The 18,518-nt window shown below is 43.6% G+C and overlaps 1 protein-coding gene and 1 long non-coding RNA gene across 11 annotated transcripts in view; one reads left to right on the top strand and one right to left on the bottom strand.

Moving 5' to 3' along the window:
- The window catches only part of grip1 (glutamate receptor interacting protein 1), a 31,287-nt gene extending 16,737 nt beyond the window's left edge, over positions 1-14,550 (bottom strand). For 6 of the 10 annotated variants that reach the window (XM_044016250.1, XM_044016255.1, XM_044016246.1 and 3 more), the window contains exon 1: positions 4,018-4,288. In XM_044016250.1, the coding sequence (XP_043872185.1) occupies positions 4,018-4,153 (136 nt within the window). In that variant the 5' untranslated portion in view covers positions 4,154-4,288. Of the gene's footprint in view, positions 1-4,017; positions 4,290-14,350 lie in introns of those variants that run through there. The other 4 variants (XM_044016245.1, XM_044016248.1, XM_044016247.1 and 1 more) reach the window with 2 other exon arrangements.
- Positions 975-17,573, top strand: LOC122761029. The gene is made up of 2 exons (XR_006358517.1): positions 975-1,143; positions 17,269-17,573. It is a non-coding gene; the product is annotated as an uncharacterized LOC122761029 (long non-coding RNA).
- Positions 17,574-18,518: the final 945 nt, after the last annotated feature.

The raw sequence follows: 18,518 nt of genomic DNA, 5'->3' as shown, positions 1-18,518 counted from the left end.
TCAGTGTTTCAGCAGCAGATTACAGCAGATTAATGTCACGGCAGGGATTAACAGTGGAGTTACCATAACTGCTCTGAAACTCTGTGTGTGTGTGTGGTGAAGTGTTCTGATCTGTGCTGCCCCCTGCTGGAGACAACAAGGCAGTGCACCACAGAGCATCTGTACCTGTATTACAACATCAAAGTACTACGACAGTAAATCATCAGCAGCAGTAACACCAGTACTACGACCACTGCTGATACTACAACTAAATAAAAAAATACCAGTACTGCAATAAAAAATATACTACTACTACTAGTGGTGCTACTACAAACTCAATGTAAAATACTACTCACATTTAACAACAGCTACTTCTACAACAAACATTTGTGCTCTTACTACAACAACAAATGTTATTACTAATGTTAGTAACTGAAAAACCAAATCAACAAAAAACAATTAAAAGTTGTAAAAACACAACCACTGATACAACAAGCAGTTGTACTACAAGTACTTTTAATAATACAACACTGAAATAAATCATACAACTAAAAATACTACTATTACTACTACTGCTGCTGCTGCTGATGGTGAGGGTAGTTGTACTACATAAACAAGAGAAACTACAAACAAGACAGCGGCCACAACAAATACTACAAATACTACTTCTGCTGTAGTACAACTACAACAACAGCAGCGACTACTACAAATCAAACATCATATACAATCCTATCTGCTACTGATGCTTTTCTATATTATATATTATATATACATATATATGTATGTATTAGTTTGAATACTTGTACTACAGCAGTATGACCCAAACTGAAAGCATCATAGGAACAAATGTACGTATATTAAAAATAACAGATTAAACTTTATAATGTGGCTATTTTGATAACATCAGTTTCTCTGATCTTTCTTTCTTTCTCTTTTTTGTTTTACATAGAAATCCTTAAAACCGTGAATATTTTTCAACATTTTCTGGACCAAACCACAATGAATCAATTACGGGGGAAATAATCCCCATAGCCTGAGTCTGGACCAGATTACGCGTCATTTGCAGCCTCACGGGTCAGCGACTGAGAGGTGATAATGAGCTGATGAAGCCCCTCCCCCCTCCTGTGAAGTCAACCCACCACCCCTTCAACCCAACCAACCCCGGTAACACACTCACACACACACACACACAGACAGTGAGCGAGAGAGGGAGACACACACACACACACACAGGGCTGCAGCTGTTTCCATGGAAACAGGCTGATGAATAATTGAGGGGAGAGAGCGGCATACAAAGAGTGATTCTGAGAGATGAAAGGAGTGTTTTCACACACTCACACACACACACACACACACACACACACACACACACAGTCTGTGTTACACTTTGATTTTGAAGTCAGTCAGTGGTGATGATAACCTGTGTGTGTGTGTGTGTGTGTGTCAACACCCACAGCCCAAAGTGAAACACGTGGGTTTGAGTCACAGTGACATCTCCTTATATACACACACACACACACACACACACACACACACACACACACACAGACTGTCAGAGTGATAATAACACTATTCCAGAGTTGGACGGATGTGTAAACCTTTAATTAGCGATATCAGTCGCACTCAGACTGACACGCTTTGTTTGTGTGTGTGTGTGTGTGTGTGTGTGTGAGTGTGTGTGTGAGTGTGTGTGTGTGTGTGTGTGTGTGTGAGGAGCAGATGGGACAAACTGACAGAACTGTAATCAACAACAAAAACCCAAGAACATTTTTGAAAACTCCGCCGGCTTCCAGAGTCTCGCACTTTGACAAAAAAAAACAAAAACAGAACCTGCCTGAGAAAAGTCACGTTTTTAAGTCTTTCATCAGCACCAGAGTAAATCGGTGAACGTTTCAGGTACAAACACTTGTCCACAGACGACAGGGAGCGCTGACGGAAGATTCGGCTCACTTATTTTTGGCAAATTATGAACTCATACAGGTTTAAAAAAATGGTAAATCTTTGTAAGGCTGTGCCATTTAACAGCAGACACTCGCTGGGTTATAAACACTGACATCAAATCTTGAATTTAACCTGATAGGCGTTTTTTTTCACTCTGACATCACAGATCACGCCCAAGTTTGGAAAGAGAAGTTTGTAAATTCACTCACTCTCCCACACCAAACCCCATAGAGAAAATCAGTGATTCTAGCTCACAGGGTCGTGTGGTCACTTTGTGTCACTGAGGTAAACCAGTGTGAAGGATTTCAAACGCCGAATTAACAAAATAAGACATTTGAACTCAGTGATGGAGGCAGCAGTGGATCAACAATTCCTGTGTGTGTGATGTTAAAATCACTGATTTTCTCTATGGAGTTTGGTGTGGGAGAGTGAGTGGTTTACAAACTTCAGTTTCCTGTTGGAAAAGTCTGTCTCACAGTGAGATAAAGTGACAAAAGTTATTTTTAAGATCTCGTAGACGCGGGCTGATGTAGATCTTATTACGAAGGTCTTTGTTAAGTGGCTAAAATTTGCAAAAAAAGTCCATAAACAGGAAAAGATTTTCTGATTTTGTAGATTATTAATAGAAAAGAGTCATCGTATCACGAGATCAAAATGATCCTGAGTTCTGCATCAACACCTTTTATCTAAAAATACCTTCACACACGCCGAACGTCAGTTTCAGCTCGACGACGTTGAGCGTACCCTCCCTTCCCTCGTCTTTAATTAAAGAGGAATCGGACAAAGGAAAGAGGGGAAACAGTTGTTCTCTAAATGAACAAAAACCTAATTAAACATCGTTTTCTAAATAATGAGGGCGAAGCGCTCCAATCCCGAGAGTCAGACACTTTAATTAAAGTGAACATGAGCAGATCTCACTTCTCCTCCTCCTGTCTGTCTGTCTGTCTGTCTGTCTGTGGACGCTGAAGGAAAAAGAGAAATATTTTTCTTCTTCTCTACATTTCGTCTTCCTCGTGTTGAACACAGGAGCAGTTATGCTAATCATGTCTTTATCTGAAGCATTAATTAGCACATTTCTCTGTGTCAGCAACACACACACACACACACACACACACACACACACACACACACACACACGACTACCATGAAGTGAACGCCGCGTTTCATTAACATGCAAATTTATACATCATCACATTTCAACATGTAACAGGATCACGGAGCTGAAACGGAGACACCTGCCAGCAGGTGGCGCTACGCCCTCGACTTAGTTAAACGTGCCGATGTTTTCTGAAAACAAGTTTGTTTAAATGCCACTGGTGTCGAATTTGCCAAACCAAGATGGCGGCTTCCCTGTAGGACCGTCCGGACACGATCAACACGCGCACCAACTTTCATTTGTGTACGTGAATCGCAGCTATGAAAACAATCGCTAGCTGCCGCCCTCTTTTAGCTACATTTAGCAAAAATATAGCAACTTGTTTGGGCAAAAAGTCGACAAAAGCTGAACAACAACAACGTAAAAACACGTACAAACACTACGATCGCGACACCGTCTCTCACTCTACACCAAAAGACGACAGAGTGACGAACAAATCTGCTGACTCAGCTGTTAGCTTAGCTGTTAGCGCCACCAGAGACTGTCGGCGTGACCGTGATTTGTGCAGTGCATGGCGGACCGGAGTTCGGTTGTGTGTTTACACCTCCCCAAACGAACCGGACTTGCCGAGCAAACGGACTGGAGATCGATTAAGAAGCGGCTGCTGTGAACGCACCCTGAGTATCGGCTCAGCTCACCAGGTGCTGGAGCTGTAGCCACGCCCCTTTCATCAAAACCCCCTTAAGTTCCGTCTACATTTAAAAACACCTGGAGAAACAAAGACGGTCGACTGAACCGAGCGAAAACTTCTCTCTCTGACTCCTCCCACATTGTCCACATTCCTTCCCACAGTCCAAACCTCCTGCCCTGTTATTATTACCCACAAACCACCTGTCACCTGGATACCTGAGCGTGTGTGTAACAGAGAACGACCTTCATGTATAATCAAACAGCTCACGCGCTCAGTCTTCTCTCGGTGTTAGTGTGTGGGACTCACTCACTCAGTAGGTGTGTGCTGTACTTGCTGGTGTAGTAGTAAACGTCCTCGTAGCCCTCCTGGTAGTCGTCGTCCGCCCGGTACCTCCTCCCTCTCCTCCTCCTGCTCAGCAGACGCAGCAGAGCCAGGAACCGCTCCATCGTCAACCACAGACCGCTGACCCGAGCGCGCGGGACCAGGTCCCAGCCGAGGGAACCGGGGGCCGGGCCGAACCGAGCTAAGCTACGAGAGCTAACGGCGAGAGGCGAATAACAGCGAGAGCTGACGGAGAGAGAGCGTTATTCCACAGAGAGAGAGAGAGATAGAGAGAGAGGGAGAGAGAGAGAGGAGCTCAGGTTTCCTCCTCCTCGCTTTGCCTCTGCACACACACACACAAACACACACACACACACCTCTGGATGTCACTCACACACACATTAGTGAGCATGTAACCACACACACACTCACATGCTCTTTGTACTCTCTCTCTCTCTCTCTCTCTCTCTCTCTGCATTCTCCTCCTCTTTTCTCGTTCACTTCTTTCAGCTGGTGCATCTCACCGACCTCAGCCAATCACAGAGCTCGCTCTCTCACACACACACACACACACACACACACACAGTGATGGAGCACTGTGTGTGTGTGTGTGTGTTAAAGAGTCAGCAGAGAGAAGGGAGCTTCTTTCCCTTCATTAGTTCCTTCCTTCCTTTGTTATCCTTCCCTTTCCTTCCTGCCTTCCTCCTTCATTCCATTCCTGTGTGTGTGTGTGTGTGGCATGAGAGGAGACAAGGAGACAAGGAGACGAAGGACGGGGGGTTTATGAGGAGAGGTGATGAAAGGATGAGAAACTAGGAGCAGGGGGAGGGAACGAGGGAAGGAAGTGTGGAGAGGAGGCTAATGTAAGAGAGGTGATCGGAAACTATACAGGGGGGCGGAGACAAGGAGAGGAGGCGAGAAAGGAAAGGAAACTAGACGGGAGTGGGGAGTATACACAGGAGTAGGGAAGGAAAAGGGGAAAGGAAAGGAAAAGGAGAGGAAGAAAAATTGGATGGAAAGTAGTAACTAGGAAGTATATGAAGGAGAGCGAGGAAGCAGGGGGTAAGGTGGGAAGGAGTGACTATTAAAGGGAAGGAAAAGAGGAGGCAAGGAGAAGAGGAAATCAAGAGACAGGGGCGATGACAAAGGAAAGGTGGTAGGAACGAGCGAGCGAGAGGAAAGGAAACTAGGAAGCAGAGGAAAACTGATTCCACTTGTTCAGTGTTTATACTTCTACGTGGTTCACGAGTCAGAAAATTCCGCAGAGAATGGAACGTACTCGATTTGCACAGGACGACATTCCCAGTTTGCGACTTCCTGGACAAATATAACACACACACACACACACACACACACACACACACAACCTGAATCTTTGTGATATCTGACCTCTGGTGTTGACGGTGGCTGACAGCTGCAGTGTGTACAGTAGTTTGTGTGTGTGTGTGTTGACCTCTGACCCCTACACGACCTGACAACTTGTATACTCCAAACTGCCTCGAGGCGCGACAGACGAAAATGTGCTGATGGAAATATGAGAGTCACGCACACACACACACACACACAAGAATCTATGTCATTTGAAGTCTACGACATCATAAGAACACGTTCGCGTCTTTATCTCACTGTGACACAGACTTTTTCAACAGGAAACTGAAGTTTGTAAAGCGCTCACTCTCCCACACCAAACCCCATAGAGAAAATCAGTGATTTTAGCTCACAGGAACACAGGAGCTGCTGGTCCTCTGCTGCCTCGTGTGGCCACTTTGTGTTACTGAGGTAAATCTGAACCAAAGATTTCAAATGCCGAATTTGCAACATAACACATGTGAACTTAGTGATGGAGGCAGCAGTGGATCGACAACTCCTGTGTGCTGTGACGTTAAAAACGCTGATTTTCTCTATGGGGTTTGGTCCATAGAGAATTTTATTCCTTTTGTTCAGAGGCTAAAATCAGGTCTTCCTTGTGTCAGCCACTGGCAGCCATTTGATTTATAAGTGAGCGCACGCCTCAGTAATGAGTCAGCGCCCCCTGCTGATGACTGCACACTCAGCTGTAACACAAGTGTCACTTAAATGTACACAAATATAACAACAGACAGAGAGAGAGAGGACGAGACTCCGCCTCCCTCCCTCACCTGTCAGACTCTCCTGAGGGCGTCACAGCACCACGAGCTGCTTCACACCGACAGACAGATGGACGAGTCACATCCACTCATACAGGCTGAGAGAGAGAGAGAGAGAGAGAGAGAGAGAGAGAGATGCTGCTAAAAACGCATACATTTCAGGTTAATTTGCATATCACTCTCATGCCTCTGCAGCTGTGTGTGTGTGTGTGTGTGCATAATCTAATTCTCCTCACCTCTCTACCAAACACACACACACACACACACACACACACACACACACACACACACACACGCACGCCTCTCTCTCGCCACAGTTTATCCTATAGCTCCCCCTGCTGGTCGCTAACAGCAACCGCCGCCTCAGAACACATCAGCTGCGTTCACAACCCCAGACGTCCGAGTGCCGCTAAAAAAAATACCCATAATTCTCAGGGGCAGACAGACGCTGATTGATGAAGCCTGAGGGAAAGCGAGACAGACGGACAGAGAGAGAGAGCGAGAGACGAGAGAATCCATGGTCTTAATGGACTCTGCTGAGTGACTGACCTTGATTCCTAATGGACACACACACACACACACGGACACACACACACATTGAATTCCATTCATTCCCTCAAGGGTCAGTTCAACCTGAAACTGAGAGAGAGAATAGGACAAACAGCTGGAGACAGACTAAAGGACAGACCTGTTCAAACTGACCTGCATCATGTGTGTCTGTCTCACACACACACACACACACACACACTCTCAGTGAATCTCAGAGTCTCAGTGAGTCTCAGTGAGTCTCAGAGTCACAGTGAGTCTCAGAGTCTCAGTGAGTCTCAGAGTCTCAGTGAGTCTCAGAGTCTCAGAGTCACAGAGTCTCAGAGTCTCAGTCACAGAGTCTCAGAGTCACAGAGTCTCAGTGAGTCTCAGAGTCTCAGTGAGTCTCAGAGTCACAGAGTCTCAGTGAGTCTCAGAGTCTCAGTGAGTCTCAGAGTCACAGTGAGTCTCAGTGAGTCTAAGCAAGAGTCAGTGAGTCCCACTTATTGTGTAAATTCATGAATGAGTGGAAAAAGAAGCTGCCTCATACAACACACACACACACACACACACACACACAAGGTCAGTAATTGATAAAATAGATCAGTGGAAACACTCGTCTCTCTCTCTGCAGGTTTTAGTGTCAAACTGGACTGTTAGACACAGTGTGTGTGTGTGTGTGTGTGTGTGTGTGTGTGTGTGTGTTCATGCTGGGCTTATCCAAGTAGAAAATGAATGTGCATGTGTGATGCCAGCAGCTCGACTGTCCACCTGGACACTGCCCAGGGCTGTGTGTGTGTGTGTGTGTGTGTGTGTGTGTGTGTGTGTGTGTAAACTATATCATTGTATATTTTTGTGAATCTCTTGTGTTCTGGTCTGTTTATCATCTTCAAACACAAGCAAACAAGTTGTTAATGACATAAATAATCCTACACACGACAAACATTCACATTAATGTCCAACAAACAAATCACTCAATCTGTGTGTAATGAGACGTGAGGTTAATAAACAAAAACAACAGAACTCACAACTCAGAGTCTCAGAGAGTGAGTCACAGCGAGTCTCAGTGAGTCACAGAGAGTCTTAGTAAGTCACAGAGTGAGTTACAGAGAATCTCAGTGAGTCACAGAGAGTCTTAGTAAGTCACAGAGTGAGTTACAGAGAATCTCAGTGAGTCACAGAGAGTCTTAGTAAGTCACAGAGTGAGTCACAGTGAGTCACAGCCAGTCTCAGTAAGTCACAGAGAGTCTTAGTAAGTCACAGAGAATCTTAGTGAGTCACAGAGTGAGTCACAGGTGAGTCACAGAGAATCTTAGTAAGTCACAGAGTGAGTCACAGTGAGTCTTAGTGAGTCAGTGAGTCTTAGTGAGTCACAGGAGTCACAGAGTGAGTCAGTCTCAGTGAGTCACAGAGAGTCTTAGTAAGTCACAGAGAGTCTTAGTGAGTCACAGAGTGAGTCACAGAGTGAATCTTAGTAAGTCACAGAGTGACAGTGAGTCTTAGTGAGTCACAGTGAGTCTTAGTGAGTCTTTTTAGTGAGTCACAGTGAGTAGTGAGTCACAGTGAGTAGTGAGTCACAGTGAGTCTTAGTGAGTCACAGCGAGTCTTAGTGAGTCACAGTGAGTCTTAGTGAGTCACAGCGAGTCTTAGTGAGTCACAGTGAGTCTTAGTGAGTAACCACACATTTAAAATAGAATGTTTTTCTTCATTCACGATTATCGCAATCACATTGCAAAAATGCAGCTACTTCCTGTCCAAACAGGCCACTTCCTGTCACGAATCTTAGAAAATAAAACCATATGTTTTGAAAGGTGACAACAAATATCTGTCAGACGTAGCCACACTTAAGCGCATTTGTGTTTTATCGATGGCAAACATGGGCGGGGCTACATCTGCCGTAACATGACCATAACTCCGCCCTCCTCCGTACAGTGGAGATGAAGTCAGACTGCGCTGCCATGTGACACACACAGTGACACACACACACAATCAGCAGTTTACTCCGCAGAGACGTGACGAGAGAGAGACATTGAGTCTCTATGAGAGAGAGAGAGAGAGAGACTTGGTAAAATGTCGGGATAATGCACTAAGCTGAGGAAACACACACTCCCACACACACACACTCCCCCACACACACACACACACACACTCCCACACACACACACACACAGGTTTTCTTCAATAATCCTGAGGACAAAAAGCGAGCAGAGTTGTGACATCAGCAGTTCTTAAGGACGTGTGTGTGTGTGTGCAGTGCGTGTGCGCAGATAGCGTGCGTAAATGTGTGTTGTTTTTCTCTGCTTCTTAGTCAAAAGCTTCAAACCACACACACACACACACACACACACGCACACACACACACACTGGAGTAAATGAGCTGCTGAGGATAAAAGACTTTTATTCCAGAAATAGATTCAGAAAATGAAAATGTTTCATGATTCAACGGCAAAAATCTAAACGGGGGAAAATGAATCGTGAACGGAGGAAAACAAATTATATTTTAATGACATTTTTATCGTGTTTTTTAAACATTTTATGTCTCAATTTTTCGTCGCCGTTTTATTGAACATTTACCAGACCATTGTGGCTGTAGTTGCGATTTTTCGGAGACACTGCGATACGATTTGATCTGCTCTTATATTTCAAGGTCACACTTCATTTGAAAATGCACTCTTTCAGTTTTAAAAGCATCTGAATATCAAATACATCTATATTCTAACGCAACGATGAGTAAAGATGTGAATGACGATTTGAGAACGTACTCATTAACCTTTTTTAATACACTTTTTCCCCCCCTTTGTGTTGAATTCCGCTGCCGAACACCAGGGGGCGCCGCTTGTCTTTGAGTTTCATCTGCGTTAAATTTCCTTCTTATTCACGTTTAATTTCTTCCTCCTGTCGAGTTGAAACTGTGTGAAATCAAACCATAAAAATAAACTCTGACTCTGTCCATCTATTATTCACCTCTTAATCTATTTATACTCTTCTTCTTCTTCTCTCACTGTTTTAACTTTCGTTTTTTTCCCATCATGCCTGTGGTTTACCTTGAGACAGATTACGTAATTATTATGTGTCCGTGAGCTTCGCTGACAGATTCACGATGCGACACTAAATCAACACTGATGTGTTTTTTACAGCCAGAGTCACTGAAGCTAATCTGATTAAAACACAGACTATAGTCTGTCCTCGTCCTCGTCCTCGTCCTGGACCGGAGACACAGGGAGTCTCTGTGCCCACATTGTAGTCGGACTAAGACAATAATTTGGTTTTCTTAATGTCATGTAAACACGTTAGTTTGACTGAAATCGGCCTAGTCTTAGTCGGACTAACGTACCTGATTATGTGATTCATAGTCTGATTACTCCTGGATGTAAAGACTTAGTCGGACTGGAGTCGGACTTGATGTTCTACGCACGCACCAAAATGTCCTCCCCGGTCTTTGACCCGGACGTAGAAGGAGACGACGTATAAACTGCAGTACTGTTGGTGAGCATCATACAGCGGCCGCGTCTTTCCTGGAATAAGACTTAGCGAGTCTCAGCGAGTCTCAAGTAGTCTCAGTGAGTCTCAGTGAGTCTCAAGTAGTCTCAGCGAGTCTCAAGTAGTCTCAGTGAGTCTCAGCTGAGACTCAAGTCTCAGTAGTCTCAGTGAGTCTCAAGTGAGGTCTCAGTGAGTCTCAAGTAGTCTCAGTGAGTCTTTGCAAGTCTGTGAGTCTCAAGTAGTCTCAGCGAGTCTCAGTGAGTCTCAAGTAGTCTCAGTGAGTCTCAGTGAGTCTCAGTGAGTCTCAAGTAGTCTCAGTGAGTCTCAGTGAGTCACTCAAAGTCTCCATATGTCTCTGTGAAAAACAGGTCTGAATCAACTTTGTATAATAATCTACAAACTAATTTACTAACTATAATAATCTACAGTAGATTATAATAGTTCAAATGTGAGATTAGAGGTCTGTTTGTTTGTTTCTCTTCTTTTCCTTCACCTGTCAGTCAGATAATGTGAGAAGAGAACGATGATAATCATCTGTAAAACCACCGAGAGTCAGAGATGATGCAGCGCTGACGCACCAGGAACCAAACAACACAACATTTATACTTTAACCACCGAGAGTCAGAGATCAGCTCTGTGTGCTTTAGCATTGTTGTTGTTGTTTAATTAGGTTTGTTTATACTGCAGTCTTGTTCTCACCGTTTTTTATTTTCCTTTTAATCCCAAGAGGCTCAATTAATCCTGTAACACCAAGCTTTGTTCTGGAAAATTAAAACAAGCTTGTGCTTTTTGATCTCTGCTCCATCGTCGTGCCTCCACACACTCAGTGATATTATTGTCTGTGTGTCTTTCACGCTGCTGTGAGTAAGTGGACAAACACATCGCACTTTGCAGGCCTTAAATTACAGCTTTTCACGCTCGTCCTCTGCTACGCGTGCCCGTGTGTGTGTGTGTGTGTGTGTGTGTTCACAGTCAAAGAGAACCAGAACAAAACAAGAATCTGTGTTAACAGGGTTAAAAGTGCTGTTGCATCTTTGATTTGTGTGTAAAGCGAGGAACGCGGTGGCGGCGGCGGCGGCGTCTTTCTGTCCGGACGAGCGCCACAGTCGTCCACTTCAAACCCTTTTTAAACGGCAGCTAAAAACGGTCGGTATAAATCCGACACCGCGTGTAAAAGGAGAATTACTAACTACCCGCTGGAACCGTCAAACGCGGTGATGACATGTCTTTTTTTAAATGCTCAAATTATTTACGCACGGACTAAACATGTTTACAAAAAGCAACGACACAGAGGACACAAACAAAGACTGATATTAGCCACTCAGACAAAACACTCAGTTCAGTTTACGACGTCTTAAGAACAAGACTTTTCCAACAGGAAACTGAAGTTTGGAAACCACTCACTCTCCCACACCAAACCCCATACAGAAAATGTGTGATTTTAGTGATTTTAACATCACGGCACACAGGAGTTGTTGATCCACTGCTGCCTCCGTCACTCAGTTCAAATGTCTTATTTTGTCACTTCGGCATTGGAAACCCTTCCTTCAGATTTACATCAGTGACACAAAGTGACCACACGAGGCAGCAGTAGACCAGCAGCTCCTGTGTCGCCCGTGAGCTAAAATCACTGATTTTCTCAATGGACTTTGGTGTGGGAGAGTGAGTGGTTTACTAACTCCAGTTTCCTGTTGGAAAAGTCTGTCTAACACTGAGATAAAGACACAACCGTGTTCTTAAGATATCGTAGACATTAGCAGACGCAGATTTTTATCAGCTGAGTCTTTTATTAAGTGGCTATAATAACATGTTGGCAGTGTTTCAGGAAAGGTTCTCGGCTCACGGTCAACACCATATTTCAAAAGAAAAATGAACTAAAATTGAACTATGCCTTTAAAGGTGTTTTTAAAGAACAGTTGTGATTGTCATCAGAGAGAGTGTAAGTTGTATTGTTTTATTGTTATTTTTTTTGTCATAATTTGCTCTGTATTTATGGTTCTACATTCACACGCATCGACCGCCGTCTTGTTTCTGTGTTTAAGCTTTCAATAACGGTATCAATCAGCGTATAAATTGATTCTAGTCTTGCGGCTGCTCTCCAGAAGATAAGTGGTTAGACGCTGAGGAGCAAAAAAAAGGCTGTGTTAAAGCTGGAGGAGGATGGGGGGTGTGTTTCTTAAAAAAACAAACAAACAGTCCGTCAACGCCGCGGCTGGTTTTATAAACGCGTCACCAGGATTTACGATCAATTATAGCTCTGTGATTGATTACAGCCTGAACACTTGTCTTGCCTGATCAGCAGCAGAATAACAGCTCTGAATAGTCACGCGACATGCAGGATCACGGAGGTTCTCAAAGACTGGGTCGGGACCCACAGATGGGTCGCGGGGGATATTTTTTGGGTCCCTCAAAACAATTTAGGAAAAAAATGTGTATGAAGTTGTAATTAATTTTCCCAATAAAATAATGACAGTAGTATTATTATGTGTTATAGATGTAGCTGTAAATTAGCCATTTAAAAAAAACCTGGATACCCATTTAGAAAGTTCAGGAATCACAGAACTAAAACTTTATATAAAATAGGCCGGCCCTATAGCGCAAAAAAATCTACTGTTGAACAGCCATAAACCTGGTCCTGCCTCTTAAGTAAAGCTAGCTAACTACTAACCAGGTGTGCTGAACCGGTAGTCTTGCACGTTCCTGTTTCTTACGAAAATAATTTCTATAGATTAATATTAGTTTTATTTATTTTTTCAACTTTCATTTATACAGTTGGTGATGCATCCCAGTTGTAAAGTGGGAAGTCGTAATCTCCGACTTCCTCCTTGGATGTTTTAACTGACAACCCCCTCAGTTAGATTTCCAACTCAGAAAGTCGGAGCAACCTCATAAATCCCGACAAAGGCTGTCAAGATGGCTGCCATTTGCGTTAATAGTAATAACACTGTACTACTTCTTCTACCGTAAATCACACTTATTTGTTTCACGTTAAAACAGTCGTAAACACAGCAATGTTCACTTATTATCTGGGGACATGTCGCTACGCTATTAGTGTATGCAAAAAATACCACGTAGAGAGTTGTTATTGACGAGTACTGCTAACAATGTCTAGCGTAAGATACATTTGCATCGAAGTCCCGCCCCCCGACACCGAAACTAGAGCGCTGTCAACTCATAAGTGACGTCAGTTCGGTTACAATACGTGACGCGATTAATTATGTTTCGATCGTCATAAGTCGTGACATAATTGATCGGTCACCGTCCATGCGCACCCAACGCACTCTTTGCGTGTGGTTCCAAAATCGCGTTTAGCGTATACCAGGAATTTATCGTCAGGCTGCGCTTTTGTTATTACAATGTCACGCTATTCACACACTGCTAATGACAGGTAGCTTACCGTGGCGTAAACGCAAGCGAGATAAGGCGTAAAACCATATCAATAAACTTTGAGTTGTTTGGAAATCGGAAGTTTGGAAATTTATATAAATGAGTGTGTGTGTGTGTGTGTGTGGGAAGGGGGGGGTATTACATTCATGGGACCCAAATATTCTAGCAGTAGCCCTGTCAGTGATTGATTAGAGGCTGAATAAATCATGTCCTGATCAGCAGCGGCGTAATTAACAGAGAAGAGGCTCAGCTCTGAGCACGCACGCACGCACGCACGCACACAAGGACAGACCCCCGGTTGACCAGCTCTAACCGTTTCTGCTCCTCGCTCGGTTTAATTGCTGGTTAGCTCGTTAGCAGCCCGGCTAACTGCGCTCCGCTGCTCGGTGACTAGTCACCGGTGACCGCGCGACACCATTAACACACACACACACACATGCACACACGCGCACACACCGTAGAAAAATAAATAAATCACCGTAACGTCACTGTAACCTCACCCGTTGCGTCAGATTAACACACACACACACACATATTCACGCGCGCGCGCGCGTTCACACGGTATCACTTACCAACTTTCACTCGTTAAAACACAGTCACCGTGCGCGCGAGCTCGACCGGCGGCGCCAAACCGGGCACGCTGCACTAGATACACACACACACACACACACATATATATGCACGCGCACGCACACACACACACACACACACACATACATACAGGTATGTAGTGACACATCCACGCGCACTCTGACCGGTCGCGGTATCAGCCGGAACGGATTCGGTTCGCTTTGGTCCTCTTACCTCCCTCCTCGTCCGGTTGGAGACAGGCCGGGATGTTTTTCTTCCAGCCGGGCATGATGCACCTCAGGGCGGATAGCGAGTCCAGGGTGGCCCGCTAACAGACGCACACCAGCGGGGGCAACATGGCTAGTTAGCTTTAGCTTTCAGCTGCTCCACTACACTGAGACCAAACCTCCACTGCAATCTGAGTCTACCTCACTCTACCACTCTCTCTCTTTTCAACCTCAACGGGCACGCGAGGCTCTCGCTCTCTCTTCTCTCTCTCTCTTTTGTCTATGTCTCTCTACCCCCTCCCTCTGTAACTCTACCCATCGAGCCTCGCTGTGGTCTCGAGAGGAGAGAGAGAGCAGAAACCGTGATTAAATTGAAATGTTTCGCACATTTTAAGCGAATTTTCTAGGGAAACGATCGTGAAACATTAAATGGACTACAGTTAAAGCTACAGTATGTAACATTTAGGAAGGTTTATTGGTTTCTATTCCAGTTCATCGCAAATCTTACACTTAATTATAGAAAACGCGTTTACAATTCGGAGAGTTGCAGCAACCTCATTACTCCCGACATATGTTGCATTCATGGGGAAAAAAAGGAAAACACGGACCAAATGTTTCCCAGGGGTTAGTTAGTTAGCCATTATTAGCAATACCACACGAACACAAACAGTTTTACGATAAATAATTAAACAGTACTTTGTTTACGACTGATTTACTAACAGGAAACTGGCGTTTGTAATACGCTGGCTCTCCCACACCAAACCCCATAGAGAAAATCAGAGCTTTTAGCTCGCAGGGACACAGGAGCTGCTGGTCTACTGCTGCCTCGTGTGGCCATTTTGTGTCACTGAGGTAAATCTGAGTGAAAGATTTCAAATTAATAAAATAAGACATTTGAACTTAGTGATGGAGGCAGCAGTGGATCAACAGCTCCTGTGTGCTGTGACGTTAAAATCACTAGTTTTCTCTATGGGCTTTGGTGTGGGAGAGTGAGCGCGTTACAAAACTTCAGTTTCCTGTTGGAAAAGTCCGTCTCACAGTGAGATAAAGACGTGAACGTGTTCTTAAGACATCGGAGACTTAAACCTTTGTAAAGTTGCTACATTACACCACAATAACAACATGTTATGATGTAAACCTTGTCAAAATCTTTACGTATAATAACGCATATTTGTTGTTTGAACCACTTTAAATTCTTCATATAAGATATAATATGATTTGTTGTTGGGGGATAATATAGTGTGTAAGAGCACGGCACAAGAGGCTAAATAAGTCGTTTGCACCACATATGTAGACGTAATTAGACCGAGCACAGACTAAGTAATTCATGAGCGCAGAGACGTCGTTTGTGTTCACTAATTAGCCTCTAAATGAGTTTGTTTTTGTGTCACGGACACCTGTGTGCAAAGCTGCGGCTGGAAAACAGGTGAATGGGCTCAATAACGGTGTGAGTGACAGACGAGAGAACAAAGTGTTTGCGATAAACTGGGGAATTACAATTTTAATTTCACATCCGAAAACAGGAAAAACACGAATAATATGAAAAGAAATTCCAGAAATGTAGTCTTTATAGTATTTCTATACCGTGAGCTGTCACAGTCACAGGGATAGGTCACGTGAGCGTGAGCGCCCCCTGTGCCAAGAACCCCCACAAAGACATTCACTGATATTAACACAGTTGCTCATCCAGACACATTAACCTGGAAACCACACACAGACAAAGGTAAATTATCTGATGGGAGGCTCCTGTCCTGACTCGCCTCTGTGGAATTCACCCCCGCCCCCCCAACCCCAACCCCACCCAGCTGTGTAATAAAGGGGGAATTCAGCCAAATTTCACCCTTTAATCTTTTCTCTTTTTTCTATACGTTAAAGTAGAGGACAAACGAGGTGACGGCAAACGTACGTTTCACACAGTAAACAAACGTGTGTGAGGCTGCCGTGACCTCTGACCTTCCAATTTCAGTAGACACTTGCATCAAGCTAAATCTGCAACAATAATAATAATTCAAAAAATATTTGCTTGTTTATTTATGTTTAAAAACATTTCTGTTATGCACTGGTTTAACATTGTCTTTTGTCCCTTCTAGCTAATGTTAGCACGTCTGGCGAACTTGTTTTTACGATGCTAAAGAAGCTAAACATGATGCTAGTTTGATGGATTAAATCCCTCCACGGTGTAAAACATGGGTGCTGATAGAGTTACGGCTAATGTTAGCATGTCCTGCTGTGCCAACGTTAGTTGAGATTAAATCTGTTCTCAGGGCTAGCCATTTTTGTTAGCATAATGAATAACATAACAACGCTAGCTGTGGTATTTTACGACATGTCTACAGTTAAAAATGAAACGGTGCTATGTTTTGAAACAAACAAAACAGAAGAGCTGTAACAGAGTTCTGACAACAATAACATTAGCCGTAGTGTTCCTGGTCTCGATTACACGCACAGCTCTCCGACTAGCTACCTCTGCTAGCTTCTTCACGAATCACCAACTTTTGAAGAAAATGATTATTTACCTCACATTTTAGCTTTAGCTTCAGTTTTGTTCATATAGAAAACTAGAAAAATAGCAACTTGTAAGCTAGTTAGTTACCGTAAGTGCTCAAAGATTGGCTTATAACAATTCTATTATGACAATAAACAACAATCTTATTATTATAATACTAATTCTGAATCAAAATGGAGGACATTTTTTTAACCAAATATGTAAAATCTTGAATTTATAGAGCTATTTCAATTAGCACTCACATTTCTGTTTATTTCCATTATTCTTTTACAGAAACAAGCATTAATTCACATTTTTCTGCTCTTTTTTTAAGTATGAAAAGGTCACAATCTGATAAAAAAAGAGACATTTTATTAAAAAGAATAAATGTTAAGTGCTTGTTACAGAGCGGTTTGCTTCAGTCTGTTTTCTGTCTACAGTTTCACACCAATGGTCCGACGGAAACAAGAGAAACCTCTGGGTCTGAAACACCAGACAACAACGATAATAACAACAGCAGCGACGACGGTGATGAAGTGACAGCCGTCAACAGGACCGGCAACTGTCTCTCATCCCCGGCGGAGACGTCGCAGAGAGACGAGCGGAGGAGGAAGACGAGGAAAAGACTCAGTGAAGCGGAAGAATGAGTTTCTGCAGGCTACGAGACAAAAAGCAGAGTGACCTCAATAAAGACGGAGAGAGTCTGTACGAACGCCTGCAGCTCAATCCCAATTTGCCCGTCTTATTTACCGTGATGTTGTCATTTCATCGGCGTTGAATGTTGATATTTTTGTGTTGGTGATCGATGAAATGCAGCTAATTTCACTGTTTGTTTGAATGTCTTCATCACTCACAGAGGTGAAAGGTCAGAAGATCGCCACAGGTTCATCCTCAGAGGATCGCGAACACGTTCATGCGCTCGCTGTCGAGATAATTCACTCGGCTTCAAAGCGATTTCGACCGAACCGAGCGTGAAAGTTATGGTAATGTATGTTAATTTTTTTGTCTCATAACTCGAGCGCGGGAGAGACTTTGGAACGCCGGACTGGTCACTGTCCGTCAGGATGTCAGGAGTTTCAAACGGCTGACATCATCCTGCAGAGGAGACGGGGGGGAGGGGTCAGAACTTCAAACGAAAGGTCACAACTGGAAATGGACGCATGTTAGGACACGAGTCTGACGCATGTTTTCTGTTTTCTGTTAAACCATCAGATTACACGTTGTTTACTTTATACATCTACATGTATACAACATTACATTACATTACATTACATTACATGTCATTTAGCAGACGCTTTGACTTACAATTGAATTGAGTACAATCAGCCAGGGGTGGAGTCTAACTTGCAACCATTGAGACCATGATGTCTTTGGCACACAGGGTACCGGTCTTAACCACTGAGCCACTCCCCCCCAACAACAGAAACAATACATGTACATATACATATATATGCTGCAGTGTAATATACTATTTTCTTGAGCTCATTAAATGGCACCTTATACCAGAGGTCTCAAACCCATGGCCTGTGGACCACATGGTGTCCTCCAGTCAATTTCATGTGGCCCGTCACTTAATATCAAGAATCATGTTTTTTTTATTCATATATTCATTTTGCATCATAAACACAATATATATATATACAGTATATGTATATACTGTATATATGTGTATATATACACATGTGTGTAT

The sequence above is a fragment of the Solea senegalensis genome, unplaced genomic scaffold (genome assembly GCF_019176455.1).
Source record: "Solea senegalensis isolate Sse05_10M unplaced genomic scaffold, IFAPA_SoseM_1 scf7180000014308, whole genome shotgun sequence".
Lineage (NCBI taxonomy): Eukaryota > Metazoa > Chordata > Actinopteri > Pleuronectiformes > Soleidae > Solea > Solea senegalensis.
The sequence above is the reverse complement of the archived record's forward strand: the minus strand, read 5'-3'. Positions and strand labels throughout refer to the sequence as shown.